We start from the raw sequence: 21066 nt of genomic DNA, 5'->3' as shown, positions 1-21066 counted from the left end.
CATAAGAGATGCTATTGTGTTCGGTTCAAAGCAAGCCCCGCCTGGTTGGATCGGATCACGGTCAATCCCTCGTCCACAAGCAAAATCCAAATTAGCCTGCAACTGTGCATCTGATACACCAGACTTGGGCACACACCATGTTGCTTTGTTTTTTCGGCTTTGGAGATGGTGTTGCTGGAGTTTTTGGTTTAGTCGGAGTCTTAAAGCATAATAGATCATGTAAACTACTGTTACGACGGAGATGAACCGAAAGAAACAGTGGCAACAAGGAAGGCATGGATAGGAACTATAAAAGAAGCATCATGTAAAAATATTCACAATTCCAACAACGAAATCTACCAAAATTGAGGTTTCTGATACTCGTAAGGATCAAATTTCTCCAAATGAGCCAGTTGATCCAGATATAAAGAATTCACAATGCCGAATGCGGCATTACCTTTCCTCATCCCATTGGATTGGGAACTGAGCACACTGTAAAACTGTAAATAGAACTAGCTCGTTAACTTAAGTTTTCCTATCTTTTCTCTTTGGCTAAATTGTTTTTTTAATAAAAAAATTAATAATAATACTCAACCAATAAATATTGATTTTCTAATTATTTTTCAATTTACTCCTAAACAATAGATTCGATAGAAAAACTTATAAAATAGAGAGAAAAACCTTCAACTCGTCTTCATCGTCTCTTTACAACTTCTTATTCTAAGTTTGCAAGTCATAAAAGAAAAGGCAAATCAAAGAAAGTCCCATAAACCCATACAAAAAATCTAAATTGAAAATTATAATTAAATATACTTTGTTGCTACCACTGCTGATGTTGATGGTGCTCGTGCAATTACACATACAATTGCAGGTGCTCGTGTTCATGCTCATGCTGTTGTTATTGTTGATGGTGTTGGTGGTTGCTGCTATTAGCGGTTGTGATGCTGCTGCTAATGACTTTATCTGTTTCAATAAATTAAAGAATTGAATATTTTTTTCTTTCTTTAATAGAGACATAGAGATCGATTAAAAAGATGTTATGGGCTGGGTTTTTCTTTTTTTGTTAATTTCCTAACAGAATAAGCCTATTCCAAAAATCATAATGTTTAGGATAGAAAATCAGGAAAGCTCAGGAATAGAACAGTTGGCTGTTGAAAACTCGAAATACCAATGAAATGCACATAAATTTTGTTCTTACCTGGCTACTTGTAGAGAGTCCAACATCATAAACCATGGTGAGATCAGTCTTGAAAAGTCCAAATGATCGCTCAGAACCAGGTCCAGGTTTCAAGTCTTCGTCATAAAGAGCAAAGAGGTATGTATCCACTGATTTTCCTGGCATGAGTGGAGTGCCCACCATCGATCGAAGGTGTGCAATCAAATTGCCATTGTAAGCCTTGGCATTCTCAATGCTTGGCCCTACGTCGTTGTCATCTCCTTTAAATGGCCATCCAGTCTCAGCCACCACAATCTCAACATTCTTAAATCCCATAGAATTCAGTGCAGAAAAAACTGCATCCACCTGCAATTGATTAAACCACTTGTCAGTAGCATTTTTATTCGATCATCTATTGATACAAAATTTTCGCATTTGCAATTTGATTTACTCTCACCTGAGCATCGAACATGTTCATGTACTTGATCTTGGTGTTTCCATCCGTTCGTCCTGCATTCGGCTGGAAAAGGCAAAAAGCAAGAGTCTCAGGCCTTGTATCGCTTCTGTAGGCATAGTAAGGGTAGGGATTGATTGCGAAAGGCGAACCATTCGCACTATTAAACTCCAACAAGCCCTTCATCAGATCCCCATAACTTGGATCAAAGCTTCCAGAAGAAGGTGGCTCAGACTGCTTAAGCACTCCCATCGAATGAACTGTGGAGACCTTAATTTTACCCCCGAGCGATGCATCATTTAGAGCATTCTGTACATTTTGCATTGCTGGTAAGAGCCTGTTCACGAGATTCTGGTCATTGGAAGTCATGACCTCGTTGCCGACAGTGATGAGGATGATATTGCTAGCTGGATAGAAGGGAAGCACGTTTGTGTTGATCCAGCTCTTGGCAAAATTGGGATCAGAGGCTAGTCCTGGAATGTCACCATTTGCAGTGCCGATAACAATTCCAATTCCGGTGTTGGCTAAGGCTTTGATTATGGCGGGGTCCGATCCATATAATCGGACCTTTTGGATTGAAGTGGATTGAAGAAGCTTTGCGGTGGATGGTGGTGGTGGAAGGTTGTCCGCAACTTGGCCATAGTTTATACCGATGAATGATTGCGAGTCTGCACAAAAAGCAGCAAAATTTAAAGCAGATGATCAAACATCAATTTTTAAACGACAAAACAGAACACCAACATTTTTTGTTTTCATAGACTGAAATGAAGACAGCTCAGTTCAGGTAAATTCTTTAGAAATGGAAGGAGGTAATTAAAATAGAAAGAGACGCAAACTTACTTGCGATTTTTACAGTCTGTAAGGAGGAAAGGAGTAGGAAAGCAACAGTATAAGGAAACACCACCATGGCTCAGGAGGAGCTGTTTCTATTCTGCATTTTTTGAAAGTGGAGTGGGCATTAAATATAGAAGATGCTACAAGTCGAGGGCAGAAGCGTAAAGATGACTTCGGATATATTCTTATTATAGAATATGGGTGGTGAAACTTCATGTAGAAAGATATACTAGTTTGGTGTCCTACCTTTTATATTTTTATTATAGAATAAATTGCGGGTTCATCTTTTAAAATATCATAAAAATATAAGATTCAAAAGCATTGCAAAAATATTAGGTATGATTGTAACGTAGGATCCAAGAGCATTGAGTTTGACTGCAACGCCAAACCCAATAATAATATTTACAATATTAATAATAATATTTTACTTGTCTGCTAAAATTTTTAATTTTTTAATCTTTCAAAAAAATTATGGTTTTTCTTTGATGGTAATAATTGTTTTTTAAATTTAATAATAATAATGATAATAATAATAATAGGAATAATAATAATTATTATTATCATTATTACAAGAATATATTCTTCAAATAGAAATCAAACATGTAACCTATACATAGGATTCAGATTATCCAGAATATTCTTAAAAATTAATTTAAAATTAATTGAAAAAATCTACCCGATACATCAAAACGAAAAACCAATTAGAAGATTTTAAAAAAAAATTGGTCCATTTGATTTTGGTTTTACATTTTAGAAACCAACAAAATTGAACCAAGAAATCAAACCCAAAAGACCACAACTATATATAACAAAACTAAACAAATCATTTTTTATCTCAAGAAAATCAAACCCTTGATAAAAATAGTCTGAGTTTTTTTTTTTATTATCCTATTTAAATTTATTTGGTTTTAACATAAATAAGATTGAATAATTCAATTTTTTATTTAGTTTAGTTTAATTTTTTTAAAAAAAGTTAATTTAGTTAGGTCATCTGTAACTTCCAACTAAGTTTATTATGTACATTATCCCTTATCAGTATCACCTCATCATTTATTCATTATTAGTGATAGTTAAATATTTCTATGAAAAGCATCAAAATAAAACTCCAATAATGCAGGATATAATGAATTTCTCTTTTATGCAAGCTAGTGAAGTGGAGGAAGAGAAAGAAGATTTCACTATAACTTGAATAAATTTGTCTTTGAGGATGACACAACATATAGCATGTTAATACAGGGTCATTTAGTACTAAAAAATCTTTTTAAAAAATGCATTTTAAAGTTGTAGAAAAATTCATGAAATTCAATTTTTATTCATTAATTCATTATCGAAAAACTATTGCAACTTTTTAAATATAAAACCTAGAAAACCCTAATAATATTAAATAATTAAAATATAATATAATATAAGTTAAATCCTAGATTACTAGTTTCCTATTACCATTTGCCTAATTAAATAAAAAGTAACTAATTCTATAAAATATTACCAATTAAATAAATAATTAAATAAATATTACCATTTTTAAAGTGTATTTGCAGTTGTTTTTTTTTTTTTCTTAGGACCAATGACCTGCCTTTTGGTTATGTGGAAAACAAGAGGGAAAGGCAGAGAATTCAAATCGATTGGAAAGTTATGGTACGACGACAAACACTTCAAAGCTAGCTTGTTAACGTATAGTTCCTCCAGCCCTAACAACTAACACTAGGCATTGTCACAACCGTTGCATCTGCTTATAAATTCTTTGAAGACAAGTTCTCCTTCCAAGTTTCAAAGCTTCTCTGTAGAAATAAACATGCATAGTTTTCCTTTATCTGAACCTACTAATATGTACGGGGCACAACGTCATCTATCTTTAGGGTTCTAGAACCCTGTTGCTCGTGAAGATAAAATAAGGATCCGAGATCAGGGTTAGATAAAGGAACAGGGTTCTAACCCTTAAAATAAAGCAGAGTAAATTGTGCAACAGAATAAATCAAATTTTCCTTTATTATTAACAGAGTAATTTGATTTAATCCAATTTGCGTTCTGTTGCACAATTTTCCTTTATTACTCGCTCAGGTGAGAGTAAATCAAATTGCAAGTGCGAAATTTTTTTATCAATAGATGATCTAATAAAAATGATATTGACAAGTGGTTTAATCAATTCCTGGTGGATACAGTTTATTCTGCACTGAATTCTTTGGGATTTAAGAATGTTGAGATTGTGGTGGCTGAGACTGGATGGCCATTTAAAGGAGATGACAACGACGTAGGGCCAAGCATTGAGAATGCCAAGGCTTGCAATGGCAATTTGATTGCACACCTTTGCTCTTCATGACGAAGACTTGAAACCTGGATCTGGTTCTGAGCGATCATTTCGACTTTTCAAGACTGATCTCACCATGGTTTATGATGTTGGACTCTCTACAGAGCCTTTTGGAGGTGATGGGTGCTTTATGCCATTCTCTTTCTCACTTAAAGCGGTGAAGCCATCATCTTTTTACTAGTAAATTAAGGAGATTCAGTGTGTGTGTAAGCTTGCAAAGAAATGTTCATACAGTATTTTTTTGCTAGAACGACCTATCCTCCATGTATTTGTGAAATTAGTCGGTCAAGTTTCTTACAACTGAGTAATGCTTGAGGTTATGCAGCAAGATAGTGTGATTTGATCAATGCAAACAACAATAAAATATATATAGCCTTGTTGCAGCTGGTTAATGAAACCATAAAAACTTTTTCTTTAGTCCACCATATGTGGCAGGGCATGATTGCCTAGCACCATGTGTCTACAACCGGGTCTGTAGTCCTACTATATCCCATCAAAATTTACAATGATCGTTTTTTTCTTAACTATTTCTTTAATATCAAATGTATCCTAATGAAAAGACAACCCAGCCCACCCTCCCCCTACAATCTTTGCACCTCTCTGTGACAAGGGTAACTCTGTCATTATATTGCTCCAATTGACAGTGCCATGAATCTTGATAAACAAGACTTTTGCTAACACTGTTCCAATTTACAGTACAATTAGTTTTTATAAATAGAACTTTCCTCGTATGATTTAGTTTTATATATAATAATTTGCAATTATGGGGAAAACATGAGTGAAAGGCTAAGAACTCAAATCGATCCAAGTCCTTGGAAAGTTATGTGGAAAACAAGAGGGAAAGGCAGAGAACTCAAATCGATTGGAAAGTTATGGTACGATGACAAACACTTCAAAGCTAGCTTGTTAACGTATAGTTCCTCCAGCCCTAACAACAAACACTAAGCATTGTCACAACCGTTGCATCTGCTTATAAATTCTTTGAAGACAAGTTCTCCTTCCAAGTTTCAAAGCTTCTCTGTAGAAATAAACATGCACAATTTTCCTTTATCTGAACCTACTAGTACGTGGGCACAACATATATAGATGACGTTGAAATAAACCGCAACTTCTAGATTTAGAAACGTGTGCTAACTAAGTACGCACTACAACATTATCCAGTTTTACCGACGGATTAATTCCGTCGGTGATAGCAATGAACTCCGTCGGTGAAAACAATACCGACGGATTCACCGACGGATCACGTCCGTCGGTAAAACAGTCGTCGGTAAATCCCATTTCCGTCGCTAATTCTATCGCAAATAAAAAAAACCATTCACCGACGGACACACCGACGGTAATACAGACGGATACGCGCGCCAAAAAAAAATTCCTCGCGAGAACATTACCGACGGCCAATCCATCGGTACTTTTAAGGGTAATTACCGACGGCATCACCGACGGGGTTTCCGTCGGTATTTATGGCATGGCTTGTAATTTTGTTGCAACTCTCTGTCTAATACCGACGGATATTAGCCGTCGGTATGGCCGTCGTTAATCACCGACGGATATTATCCGTCGGTGATGCCGTCGGTAACGATGGCATGGATGGTAATTGTTCGCCAACTCTCTGTTAAATACCGACGGATATTTTCCGTCGGTATATCCGTCGGTAAATATTTGAAATATATAAAAAAAATAATTTATTAATTGTAAAAAACATTAATAAACAAATAAAAATGCATTAAACATAAAAAATGTAAAAGTAATAATATTCATTACAAGTTTAATGTGTTTAAAAAACAAAATTAAACTAGAATAGCGGCGGAGCTGGAGGAGGAGGCGGAGGAGGAGGAGGCTGGTTGTTTCCGGGACCAAATGGCCAAAAAGAAGCTGCACAAGTATCGTCACCCATCTTTGATCTCATCTCCATGACTATTTGACGGAGCTCATCATAATTCGTCGAGAGTTGTTGATATTGTTGTTTCAACGCAATGAACTCCTCAGACTGGGTGTTCGATACTGATGGAGAGCTTCCAACAATTGAGACACTACGAGTCGAACGCAAGTTGTCAGCCGTAGTGTTGGAGAGCCCGTAGACCCTGTTTTTATCGGGTCCACCAGACGATCCCGCCTCCATCCACAAATCTGGATCGAAATCTGGATGGGTCGACGGATTGTCCCCATATCTCTCCCTCAACCGGCTATTATAGGTCTCCTGAAAATTCCATCGGTAAAAAAATCATCAAATGCAATTCAAGATGCAATTCAAGAAAATAATAACTTACAAAATAAAATGAATGAACGAACATACCACGAAGTGCTGAGCACGGTTGTCCACGAACTGCTGCACCCCTTTTTGGCGGTCTTGACTCCGCACATGCGTCTCTAGAAACAGCTCCATTGGACTCGGTTCACGTCCAAGAGACGCAGCCTGTAAGGAAAAAATAGGTTGAAAGTTAAATATATTATAAGGAACGACAAATTAATTATCGATATATTTCAATAAAATTAATCTTACCATCCGCTTTGCATGTGCGCTGAATGGGACGGATCCGCCAGTGTGCGTGGTCACCGAACCATAAATTTGTCGGTTCCGGTTGTCGGCGCCAGACTGTGAGCGCCGTGAGAACCGCTCTGAGGTCACGTGCTCAATATATGCCGTCCATATTTCCCCCGAGATGAATGGCGGTTTGAATTCCTGCCAAACCGCCACCTCATTCCATCCTTCAAGACCGTTATCCCTCGCATGTTTTTTTGATTTTTTTTGGGTGTCATACCAAAAATCACGCAACCTACTTCCATAGTAACAAATTAGAATTTAAAACATTAAATTATAAAACAAAAATAAATATTATTTTTGATGTTACCTAGTTGCCGCGTGATTCTCCCATACCCTCCTCACAACATTGTTGTCCGCCCTATCCCACTCAAATTTGTTCTGTGTATATAAATAATTCATATAAAATAAAAATAGTACAAGATATAAAATTATAAAAATCATTTATTAAAAATAAGCTGGAAATTAAAAATTAACACCGACCTGAAATCGCTTAAACCATGCATCGATATTAGGTTTCCACTCAGGATGTTTGGAAACCTGGCTCCATTGAAACAATGGAATCTCCATCGACGATTTAAACGCCAATGTTATAGTCCTTGCAGCCTCAATGTTTGTAAACCTGAAATTAAATAAAAGTAGTAATTAATATTAATTAGTTGTTCATAAATTATGTTATAAGTATATATAAAAAAAAACTAAAACCTAAACAAACTTACATTGAGAGGTCATCCTTCCATTGTGCCTGGTACTTGCGGGTGAATTGACCCCGCTGTGAAGGCACACCGCTTCTGCGCTGTGAAACCGCGCTAGAAGAGGCAGCATCACAAGTTGGCGTAGATTCCTCGCCGTGATCAGCACCTAAGGATACATCCTCCTCGCTGCTAGAAGAACTAGCTGCAACCGTCTTCTGACGACGTGCTGTCGATTTCATTCTACGCATCTACACACATGTATACGAATAATTAACTTCGATTATTTAAAAAAAAAATTCGACAGAGTCTCCCCTGTACTGGGGGGTCCCAAGTTGTCGACAAAATCATATTACACTTCCAATTTTATTTCACATCCCGATCCAATCATCCTGGATCTCAACCCAACTCATCATCATCAACACAACATTTTATTCAATAACATCATATAGAATTACAACTATGAACATTCATTTAATTATTTTATCCTAAATTAAGATAAACTAATAATTAAATGCAATTCTATATATATAAACTAACATTTTTAAAATAAATCAACAATAACAATTATATTTATAAACTAACATTTTTAACATAAATTCAACAATAACAATTATAGCAATACAAACAATAATATCCTAAATTAAGATAAACTAATAATTAAATGCAATTCTATATATATAAAGTAACATTTTTAAAATAAATCAACAATAACAATTATATTTATAAACTAACATTTTTAAAATAAATCAACAATAACAATTATATTTATAAACTAACATTTTTAACATAAATTCAACAATAACAATTATAGCAATACAAACAATAATATCCTAAATTAAGATACACTAATAATTAAATGCAATTCTATATATATAAATTAACATTTTTAAAATAAATCAACAATAACAATTATATTTATAAACTAACATTTTTAAAATAAATCAACAATAACAATTATATTTATAAACTAACATTTTTAACATAAATTCAACAATAACAATTATAGCAATACAAACAATAATATCCTAAATTAAGATACACTAATAATTAAATGCAATTCTATATATATAAATTAACATTTTTAAAATAAATCATCAATAACAATTATATTTATAAACTAACATTTTTAAAATAAATCAACAATAACAATTATATTTATAAACTAACATTTTTAACATAAATTCAACAATAACAATTATAACAATACAAACAATAATATCAAAACTAAAAAACTAAAATTAATAAATAAAATTAAAAACTAAAAAACACTACACAACACACAAAATTAAAAAACATTATATCAATTCAAAATAAATTTGGGAATAAAAAATGCTTACCTTAATAATGTGTTGAATTTAAGATTTTATCTACAAACAATATACAAAACAAAGAACACCAAAAAAAATAATCATAATTAAAATAAAAAAAATACAAAGATAAAGAAAAAAAAATACATACCTTTTGAAACTAAATGAGAGAAGAAGATCACACTTGAGAAGAGGAGAAGAGAAAGGGAGAAGAGGAGAAGAGAAGTGAAAGGAGAAGAGGGGGAGAAGAGGAGAAGAGAAAGGGAGAAGAGGAAGGGAGAAGAGGAGAAGAGGGGGAGACGACGGGGGAGACGACGGGGGAGAGGAGGGGGAGACGACGGGGAGAGGGAGGGGGAGACGAGGGGGGGAGAGGAGGGGAAGGAGGAGACGGTGCGGGGGGGGGGGGGGTGGGGGGGCGGTATATATAGGGAAATTCCGACGGAATTACCGACGGCCCTTAATTGCTGTCGGTGAAATTAATTTCCGTCGGTAATTCCGTCGGAAATTAATTGAAATGCGCACCAAAAAAGTTCGAAAATCCCGCCAAACTTTTCGATCCGTCGGTAATCCGTCGGAAATGCCGTCGGTGATGGTGCAGACGGACACGTGTCAGACATGCGTGCGGACAATTCCGTCGGTGATGCCGTCGGTATTGGCGTCGGAAAAGCTGTCGGAAATCCGTCGGTGAATGTGGCAAAATCCCGTAATTTTTTTCCAACTCTCTGTGAAATACCGACGGGTTATATTCCGTCGGTATATCCGTCGGTGAATGTGGCAAAATCCCGTAATTGTTTTGCAACTCTCTGTGAAATACCGACGGGTTATAGTCCGTCGGTATATACGTCGGTGAAAAGGTAAATTTTTCTTATTTTTTATATGTAACCCTCTCAAAAAATCTTGAATTGCTAACTAAAAAACACACACAACATAATAACAACGGCTGACCCTTAAAGAAGAATAAATATTTCATGTTTCAAATTATTACATTATAAAAATAAAACTTTATAACATGTTTAGTTAGTCGGAATTTTCATCTTCGTCCTCCATTGAATTGTTATCATCAGCTTCATCGCACTCTTCAATTTCGTTATCATCTTCTTCAACAACATTCTTTTTTCCACTAGTGGAGCTCAGAACAACATTCAACTCCTCTGCGTCAACATCAACAAGACTATCGTTGAAAACGCGAAAATTCGAATTTTCTTCTAAGTCAATCGACGGAGCAACTCGGTATGGTTCAACCAACTCACTAGCTTGAAAGACTTCATCTATCACACTTGTGTCTTCGTTCTCATCCTGAACAACCTCGACACGACCCTTGGGTTTTGTTTTTAAAACGGATAACCAATCAACTCTTGATCGGTCCTTTCTAAAGGAAGGGGTGTATGTGTAATAAACTTGTTGGCATTGCTTTGCGAAAACAAAGACGTCGTTTACGTTGCGGTGTCTAGCTTTTGAATTGATTTCAACGAGACCATAGTGAGGATCTACTCTGATTCCTCTGTCAGTTGTGTCATACCAATAACATTTGAATAAAAACACTCTATTTTGCTCGCTATGATATTGCAGTTCGATGACCTCTTCCAATCTACCGTAGTAGTCAACTTCAAACTCACTAGAAGTCGATCCCTTAATACAAACACCGCTGTTGTATGTCTTTCTTCCATGCCCGTATTCTTCAGTATGAAAGACATATCCATTGACAAAATATCCATTATAGCACTTGACTTTTCTTTCAGGGCCTAGACATAGTAAAGACAGTGAAATAGCAGCACTACCTCCCATTTGATAAACCTAGCTCGTAAATTAAATACAACAATAATCAATAAACGGATATTATGTAACATTGACTACAATTAATTACATTGCAAGAGATAATGAGTTTGTGCTAGGACTTACATGTGTTCTAAACCATGTGGCAAATTGTTCATCTTGTAATTGAAAGATCTGGGATTCGGTCAGCTTTGAGTTATTGGACAGTAAGTATCGTCGATGTTGCCTGCAAGGTTGTTCCAAAGTATATGAGTGTATGGTATCACAAAACATAAATAGTACACTCTTGACAAAGTTTAAGTCGAACATCTACTTACTTAATAAAAGGTCTCAGCTCATCACAGTTAAATAGGACATAATTGTGTGCTTGTCTGAACTCTATTTCAGACAAATATCTTCCCCTCACGGCATTTTTAGGTGTGGGTCGTCCAGGATTGGAGAATATTGACAAGTTCCCACTTGAATGCACTTCACCACCATCATCATGCCGTGGAACACGGTTTATCCTCGTTCTCAAATGAGGTTCGAAATAGTATGAGATAAATGTTGAGATCTCCTCAACAATATACGCCTCACATATTGACGCCTCAACATGCGCCTTGTTCTTAACCTTTTTTTTAAGATTGAACAAGTACCTGCATATATATATATATATATATATATATATATATATATATATATATTATCAATTAAAAACATTAAAATAAAAACATTTAATTATAAATGTCATAGCAACTGTAATATCTAACCTCTCGAATGGATACATCCATCTGTACTGGACCGGTCCTCCAACTTTTACCTCAAACGGTAAATGTACGGGTAGATGCTCCATTGAGTCAAAAAATGATGGAGGGAATATCATCTCAAGTTTGCATATTGTCTCGACGATATTCTTTTCAAGCCTCTCAATGTGATCAACATTCAACTTGCTGGAGCATATATCTCTGAAGAAATGACTAATCTCCGTTAGTGCATCCCATATCCCCTTTGGCAACAAATCACGAAAAGCTAATGGGATGAGTGTTTGCATAAACACATGGCAGTCATGACTCTTCATTCCATATAATCTGCATTCCTCCGTATTAACCAGCCTTGATATGTTCGAGGCATGTCCATCGGGGAAACGCAGACTCTTAAGCCATTTGTAGACTAGTAGTTGTGCGTTTTTCTCTAGCACGAAGCTTGCTCTTGGTTTTGCGACCCGTGACCCATCACAAACCAACTCCATATTTTTACGGTTACAGAACAGCGCTACATCCAATCTAGCCTTAATGTTGTCCTTTGTCTTCCCCTTCACATCCATGACGGTGTTGAAAATGTTCTCAAACACGTTCTTTTCAATGTGCATGACGTCAAGGTTATGGCGGAGAAGATTGGTCTTCCAATAAGGAAGCTCCCAAAATATACTTCGCTTCACCCAATTATGGGTCAAACCAAAACCAGGAAACTTCTGCTTACCTGATTGGAGACCAAACACAATTTCACCGTACTCTGACACAACATCAAACAATTCTTCACCGGAAAGACGCGGGGGTGCAACATCATTTTCAACCCTGCCAACAAAGAAATCCTTTCTGTTCTTTCTGTACCTGTGGTTATGTGGCAAGAAACGACGGTGACAGTCAAAAAAAGAAGCTTTACCCCCGTTTGTTAGCGTGAATGCCTTGTTGTTCTCCATACAATATGGACATGCTAGCTTTCCATGCGTGCTCCAACCAGAAACCATTCCATAAGCTGGGAAATCATTGATAGTCCACATCAAAGCCGCTCTCATAACAAAATTTTGTTTCCTCGAGATGTCATAAGTCAAAGCTCCAGAGGACCACAACTGCGTCAACTCATCAATCAACGGACGAAGACAAACATCTATATTCCGCCCCGGACTGCTCGGACCTGGTATGACCATAGATAAAAACATGAACTCCGGCCTCATACACATCCCCGGTGGCAAGTTATAAACCGTCAGTATGACCGGCCAACAAGAATAAGGAGCAGCAAATGACCCAAATGGATTGAATCCGTCTGTACACAACCCAAGACGCACGTTCCTTGATTCAGCTGAAAAGGGAGGATGCATACTGTTAAAGTGTTTCCAGGCTTCACCGTCAGAAGGATGAACCATCACTCCATCAACCGCATGGTGTGATTGGTGCCATGTCATGTGCTCAGCAGTCCTTGGTGACATGAATAACCTCTGCAGTCTAGGTGTGATTGGGAAGTATCTAAGTTTTTTATATGCCACGAGAGTCTTCCCTCTACCAGTTCTGGGTTTGTAACGGGAATGCCCGCACGTCATGCACTCGGTCATCTCGGCATTTTCAAGGTAGTATAACATGCAGAAGTTAGGGCATATATCAATTTTCTGGTATCCTAAACCGAGGGGTTTCATCATGGACTTGGCAGCATAGAAGTTCTCTTTCAGCCTGTTCCCTTCAGGTAAAATGCTTCTCGCCCATTCAATAATCTTGTCATAACCGGCCTCACTCAACCCGTGATCTGACTTTATGGTGAACACCTGTGCTACGGCTGATAATTTACTGTGGTTCGTGCAGCCATCCCATAATGGTTCGTCAGAATCTCTCAACAGATCAAAAAACCTTGCTGCATCTGCATTAGGTTCTTCTTCTACGATTGGACATCCCTTGACATTATCTTCACTCATTCTCATTGCATCCATAACCATATTCCTGTAAGGATTACTGTTCTCATTTCCAACTTCATGCATGTTACTAGCACTAGAAGTTGACCCAACCACCTGTTCTTCCATGCTCTCATCAGGAACAAATAGTTCTCCGTGAGCATACCAACACAGGTAATCTTCCATGAACCCTTTGGTTAGAAGATGCATCGTTACAACATCTTGATGCAGAAACTTTAAATTTTTACACTTCCTGCATGGACACCTAATACCGCCATCAGTAAAATTCCTCGGAATAGATGTTGCGAAATTAATAAAACCCTGGACACCGTTACAATAATCCATCCTCCGCAATCCTTGGGGTGAGTTCCGATACATCCATGAACGATCATCCATGACTTCTATTGAACCTCTATAAAACATAACAAAAATATTGGTTTTCCCCGACATTATCCAACAAACTAAAACAACACTTATGTTAAATATTCATTATCAATTATCAACTATCAACGTTCATACATACAAATTTATACATATATAAATTTACAGAATTACTCACAACTTCGAAATATAATTGATAATAATTAAACAAGACACTTAAATAAGCTATTAATTATTTATTTCATCACAACGACACATTTAATTCGGTGTAATTCAAACAAAATTTCAACAATTTACAAACAAATATAATTTGACAAAATCTAAAACAACCTATAACAACTACAAAATTATACATTCATACTACAAGTTTCTTTGACAAATAACAATTAAACAAGTACAAACGTTAACAAAATACATATACTAAAACAATAAAATTCACAATTAAATATTAAAACTAATTAAAAAGGATAGATTTACTTACAAAAAAATGATAAAATCTACAAGAAACGGGTATTGTGACCACGTACAAGATATAAGAAACTTGAGTGCTCGTGTTGAGAATAGTGGAGAGTTTGGGATGGGTGTTTGGCTGCAGTTTGGGAGGAGTTTGGGAGGGGAGAGGTGGGATGGGAAAGAAGAAGAAGGAGAAACAGAGGATGAGAGTGTCGGCAGGTGGGTGCATATAATGGCTTTTTCCGACGGATTCATTCCGTCGGTGATGCCGTCGGTGACATCGCCACGTCACTGTACGGCTATCATAGTTTGAATCCCTCGGTACTTTCCGTCGGTAAAATAGCCTGACGTCACCATGCCGTTGCGTATTTCCAGACGAAATGTATATTCTGTCGGTGAAGTCGACGGTATATACCGACGAAAATATTCTGTCGGTATATACCGACGGCATTACCGACGGAATGATTCCGTCGGTATATACCGACCGATTTTGAGACGGAATTATGTCCGTCGGTATTAATTACCGACGGAATATTTCCGTCGGTAATTCCGTTGCTTTTCTCCGGTTTTCTGGTAGTGACGCTACAACACAAAATTATTATTATATGAATCAAATAAATATATTGAAACTTTGAAAGGAAAATTGTGCATGTTTATTTCTACAAAGAAGATTTGAAACTTAGAAGGAGAACTTGTCTTCAAAGACTCTATAAGCAGATGCAATGGTTGTGACAATGCTTAGTGTTAGTTGTTAGGGCTGGAGGAACTATACGTTAACAAGCTAGCTTTGAAGTGTTTGTCATCGTACCATAACTTTCCAATCGATTTGAGTTCTCTGCCTTTCCCTCTTGTTTTCCACATAACCAAAAGGCAGGTCAATGGTCCTAAGGAAAAAAAAAAACAACTACAAATACACTTTAAAAATGGTTGAAAACATTGTTATCTATTAGATTCGAATATATAGGATTAACCAAGGAAATAAAAAAACATTAATGAATAGAATAATTAATCAGTTTGGTTTTTTTAAAAGACTAAATTAATATGCGATAAAACTGAAAAGAAATAGAAATAATAATTAGAACTAGATGGATTTTGAAGAGACTTGGCTGCACAATCTTGTCGGTTTGATCATTTTTGGTTTTGTTTTGAGTAATATTCGATTTATTTTTGCAAATCTAGTATTTTTTTCTTCCCTTTAGTTTCTGCAAATCTGGTATTTCATCTTCTCTTCAGTTTCTGCAACTTGGTATTTCATCCTCTCTTTAGTTTCTGTAACTTGGTATTTGCATTTTGTTTCTACAATTTTTTGTTTTGGAGTAATCATATAACTTCGAGAAGATATTTGTTTAGTTTTTGCAATATCTATTCAGTTTGTGCAATTTGGTATTTTGTTCTTCGCTGCTTTCGCATTCTGGTTCTATGTAATTATTGATTATGGCTACTGAAAGAGATGATTCGCTTCAGTCTGTGAGTGTGAGTTGGATGGGAAGAACTATTTATATTGGAGTTATGTAATGCGAAATTTCTTTAATGGTAAAAAGATGTGGGAATATGTGAGTGGAACCTATGTGGTACCTAAGAATACTGAGGAAGGGGATGTTGCTTTGATAGATGCATGGGAAGCAAACAATACAAAGATTATTACTTGGATTAACAATTTTGTTGAGCATTCCATAGGTACGTAGTTGGCGAAGTATGAGACAACGAAGGAGGTTTGGGATCATCTGCAAAGGTTATTTATGCAATCAAATTTTACAAAACAATATCAATTAGAGAATGACATACGAGCTCTTCACTAGAAGAATATGAGTATTCAGGAGTTCTATTCTGCAATGACAAATCTTTAGGATCAATTGGCTCTTATAGAATCGGCAGAATTAAAGGCATTTAGTGCCTATATTGATCGTAGGGAACAACAATGATTGGTAAAATTTTTAATAGCACTTCACAGTGATTTTGAAGGACTCGGAGGTTTAATTCTACATCGTTCTTCACTGCCTTCTGTTGACTCTATTGTTAGTGGGTTATTGGCTGAAGAAATACATATCCGGTCTTATTCTAAAAAGAAAATTCTTTCTACTTCAAATTCATCTATACTAGTAGTACCCTCCAAGTCATTCTCTAATCATCAAAATAAGCCTTACACAGAGGTTGCCTTTGACGAGTGTAATTTTTATAAGTAGAAAGGTCATTGGAAGGCTCAATGTCCCACAACAATACTACAACAGTAGTTTCATCAGGCCCTATCACCGATCCTAGTACTCTGGCTAAGCAATTTCAGAAGTTTCTCTCCTTACATCCACAAGCAATGTCTGCTTCTTCTATAAGTCAATTGCCTCATAGTTCTTCAGGTATGTCAAATTTTGAATAGGTCTTGGATTCTGGTGCTTCACATTATATGTCTCTATATTCTTTGTCGCACCCGACATCGCGACGGCTTTAAAAATTTTCATGGAAAGAACGGATTTCTGGCATCTCGTTCTTTAATGGGGAATGGTCTTGTTTAAGGAGTCGCCACCTAGTATTATGGTCACTAGGAACCCTGACTGGTCAGCAGAGATTCTATAGTACGTGACTGGTTACGCAAAAGGGAAGATATTATCACCCCTTAAACGTCCTGCCTGAGGCAGGCTGCATTGCTAGTTTTGTCATAAATTGCTAACATTTTGTTGGTTTATGCTATGATGGTTTGCGTGTAATATTCCTGACTCTGGCGCCAGTGAATATTCAACTACGGATACTTTCATCTCTAGCGTTGGTAAATATTACGTAGCTATAAAAACAAAATAAATTTAAATTAGTATTTTTTATTCATGACTCTGGCGTTAGTGAATAAACAAATAAAATAAATTTATTTTTACGCATGCATAATTTTTTATTTTTTATGTAGCTAAATAAAATATAATGAAAGAAATTTGAATCAGTATTTTTATTCATGACTCTAGCGTCAATGAATAAAAAAAAATATTTATATTTTTTTATTTATACATGCACAAATTTTTATTTTATTTTTTTTGGGCCTGGGCCTAGCTCAGCCCATAGGGGTCGGGCTAGACCCAACTAGCCCGGCCAGGCACTGGCCCAAGCTAGTGACCCAGCTAGGCAACATGAAGCACGCGTGAACTAAATCACACGTGCATGAGCAGATAAAGGAAGTGAATTAAAATGAAAAGCGGGGAAAGAGAAGCTTACTTACCTGGTTTTGGAAATACCGAAGACAGTAGCAACAATGGTTCTGGTTTCGGTGGCTTTACTCTGCTTTTGTTTTTCTTTCTTTTGCTCTGCTTTTTTTTTTTCCCAGTGTTCTTCCCTCCTGCTCCTTCGTCTCCGTTTCGTTCGTTCCCCTGGCTTTTTCGTGTTCTCACTCCCCCAGTTTTTTGTTCTCGGTCGCCCTCCCTCTCTCTGTTTTCGTTCGTGCTCTCTGTTTTCTTCTTTCGTGTTCTTCCCCTCAGTTTTTTTTTCCTGCTTGCGTTTTCCTCCTTTTTTTTCTAGGTTTTTCCTCTGGTTTTTTTTTTGTCCCTTGGCCTCTACTTTGCTCTGCCTTTTATAAGGCCTAGAGAGCTTGCCCCTAAACCAGTCCTGCCTTTGCAGGACTGTTATCCCTCCACGAACGGGATTGTGGGCAGAGAACGTGGTCACGATTGGGTCGGCTTTGCTACCGATTTTCCAGCTTCCCTGTTGAATCGGGATGAAGAAGACGCATGACTGTTCCCCAGCAACGGTGCCATTTCCGTAGAAATGGAAATTTTCACTTTGACCCCTGCTTCTGGAAATTTAACAATTGGATCCCAAATAATAATAATAAATTCTTTTAATTTTGCCATTGGATTAATTTCACCTAAATCCCTAAATTATACCACTGTTTACAAAACAGTCCTTAATTCCCGGATTGTTCAATTTGGTCCTTAATTAACTCTTCAACTTTTAATTCTTCAATTATTGATCAATTGACTCTCAAATTTAATAATCCCATCGTCAACTATATTCAATTTTTATTATTTGTTCAAAAATTAGGTTATGACATTCTTCATCTTTTACCTTTGTGTCCCCTTCGCCCTCCATTCTTGTTATAACTGCTGATGACACTTCAATGCCCTTAGCAGGTGTTGGTTCTATTGTCACACCTCACTTATCTCTCCCTAATGTTTATCTTATTCCGAAACTTAGATTTTGGTGATTATTTAGTCATTTTTCCTCTTTCTTTTGTTGTGTACAGGATCTGCAGTCTAAAAAGCTGATTGGGACAGGCCGTAGGGAGAATGAACTATATATTTTGGATGAGTTTGCCAAGATCTACATAAACGAGGTGGTATGACTCCATGGGATTCCAGTGTCCATTGTATTGAATCGAGATCCCAGGTTCACTTTTCGACTTTGGCTGAGCATACAACATGCCTTGGGGACAAGATTGGACATGAGCACCACGTTTCACCCTCAAATTGATGGCCAATTGAAAAGAGTCATCCATGTCTTGGAATACCTATTGCAGGCATGTGTGCAAGAATTTAGAGGAAACTGGGAGGAACAAACAACATTGGTGGAGTTCACGTATAATAATAGTCACCAAGCCATATTAGGGATGGCCCCGTATGAAGCTTTTATGGTAGGAGGTGCAGGACTCCTTTATGTTGAGAAGAAGAAGTTTAGGACCGGAAGTTGTATGGCATAGAGTTGGTTCAAGTCACCATGGAGAACGTGAGAACCATCAAGGATCGCATCAAAGTCTCACGGGATAGACAGAAGAAGTATGCTGATGTGAGGAGGAGACCTCTCGAGTTCAGTGCAGGGGACTAGGTATTCCTGAAGGTAGCCTCGTGGAAGAACATATTACGGTTTGGATTGAAAGGGAAGTTAACTCCCCGCGTCATCGGACCCTTCAAAATCTTTCAGCGAGTGGGGCCAGTAGCCTACAAAGTGGACTTGCCCCTATAATTAGCCAAGGTCTATGATGTGTTCCATGTCTCCTTGTTAAGGAAGGCTGACGTGGACCCCGCTAGGATCCTACCTCATGTTCCAGTAGAAGTCAAGGAAGATTTAACGCTCGAATTAAGGCCCATAAGGACACTAGATCAGGAAGTGAAGGAGCTACAAAACAAAAAGATCCCCATCATCAGAATCTTATGGCGAAATGCTCAAATAGAAGAGGAAACTTTGGAGAGGGAGTCTGAAATGAGGAAAAAGTACCCTAATTTATTTGAACTACTAGGTATGGATCATGAAACCTCTTAAATTTTGAGGATGAAATTCATGTTAAGGGAGGGAGAATGTAAACACCAAAAAAAAATGAAAGTCCAAACAACCCCACCATCGCTGCCAATTTTTGGATCGACAGCGACATTGTTTTCGCTGCCGATTTTTGCATCGGCAGCGACACAATTTTCATTGTCGATTTCTGAATCGGCGGCAACACAGTTTTTGTTGCTGATTTTTGGATCGACAACGATGCAGTTTTCGTGCCGATTTTTGAATTGGCAGCGACACTTTTTTTGGTTGATTTTTGAATTAGCAGCAACACGGTTTTCGCTGCTGATTTCTGAATTGGCAGCTATGCTATTTTTGCTACCGACTTCTGAATCGACAACGATGCAGTTTTTGCCGTGACTTCTGAATCGACAACGATGCAGTTTAATTGAAAGTTTAGGAAACAATCAAGTTGTCTTAAGGAGCTAAGAGGGAGGGGTAAACCCGATTTTGGACAGACCAAAATAGGGACAAGAGCACATCTAAACCAACCCCAAACACCCCCACCTCATTTAATATGAAGTATAAATGCAAGGAGGGAGAGAGAAGGTGACCCTTCCTCTTCCCAAAGTCTGCCAGTAGCAGCTACATGTCCAGCTGCATACTTCTTTTCTCTTTTGCCTTCCCAACGGAAACTGAACCAAAACTAGCAGAGAGTACCTCTATGAACGTGTGAGAGAAAGAAAGAGTTGAGATCTTGAGTGGAGGCTGAACAAATGCTTAGAAAGAAGGGAAAAGGGGCTGGAATGGGTGGGAAGGAACTGACTGAAGAAAGAGAACCAAGAGAGAAAAAGGGAGAAGGAGAACTAGGAGAAGGAGAGAAGTAACTCTACCAAACTATCCAGATAAACTTAGATCTGAAAGGTATGGGTCATGTAGTCTCCTCCCCCTTGTTCTTGAAACTTAGAACCGAAAATGATGAAGGAGTCCCTAAGAAAATTGACCTAAGACCCCTAAGCTAGTTGTAAAGGAAACTAAAACCAACTAAGAGGACAAAGAAACAGAGACAAAATAAGGCAAATTTCCATAACATCTAACGAAGAAAAATGTATAAAATGGAAAGAACAAAACATGGTAGGGGGCTAACCTTAGCTATGGGGTTGGCCAAAATGCATATGTGTGTGTTATGCTGGGATTTGATGAAAGATTATGTGCTAGAATTGATGATTTCAATGTGTGTGTTCTACTGAGATTTGATGAAAGATTATGTGCTGGAATTCATTATTGCTTGTGTGTATTCTACTGGACTTTTATGACAGATTATGTGCTGGAATTGATTATTGCATGTGTGTGTGTATGTTCATGCAAAAA

At 37.1% G+C, this 21066-nt stretch overlaps 1 protein-coding gene across 1 annotated transcript; it reads right to left on the bottom strand.

The window, feature by feature from the left end:
* Positions 1–569: 569 nt before the first annotated feature.
* On the bottom strand, positions 570–2565 carry LOC18105398 (glucan endo-1,3-beta-glucosidase 7). The gene is made up of 4 exons (XM_006375569.3): positions 2430–2565; positions 1593–2257; positions 1178–1501; positions 570–942 (listed from the first exon to the last, which is right to left on the bottom strand). Exons 1-4 carry the CDS (start codon positions 2494–2496, stop codon positions 700–702), a joined length of 1299 nt encoding a protein of 432 aa, XP_006375631.1. The 5' UTR covers positions 2497–2565; the 3' UTR covers positions 570–699.
* Between the last annotated feature and the right edge of the window lie 18501 nt (positions 2566–21066).

This window comes from Populus trichocarpa, chromosome 14 (genome assembly GCF_000002775.5).
Source record: "Populus trichocarpa isolate Nisqually-1 chromosome 14, P.trichocarpa_v4.1, whole genome shotgun sequence".
Classification (NCBI taxonomy): domain Eukaryota; kingdom Viridiplantae; phylum Streptophyta; class Magnoliopsida; order Malpighiales; family Salicaceae; genus Populus; species Populus trichocarpa.
The sequence above is the reverse complement of the archived record's forward strand: the minus strand, read 5'-3'. Positions and strand labels throughout refer to the sequence as shown.

Bases quoted from the DNA above. Each gene is read 5' to 3' on its own strand.
- LOC18105398 (XM_006375569.3), bottom strand. From the start codon at position 2,496: ATGGTGGTGTTTCCTTATACTGTTGCTTTCCTACTCCTTTCCTCCTTA. The intron at 2,258-2,429 runs GTAAGTTTGCGT...CTTTTTGTGCAG, and splicing joins ACAGACTGTAAAAATCGCAA to ACTCGCAATCATTCATCGGT. The intron at 943-1,177 runs GTAAGAACAAAA...TTATTGAAACAG, and splicing joins GACTCTCTACAAGTAGCCAG to ATAAAGTCATTAGCAGCAGC.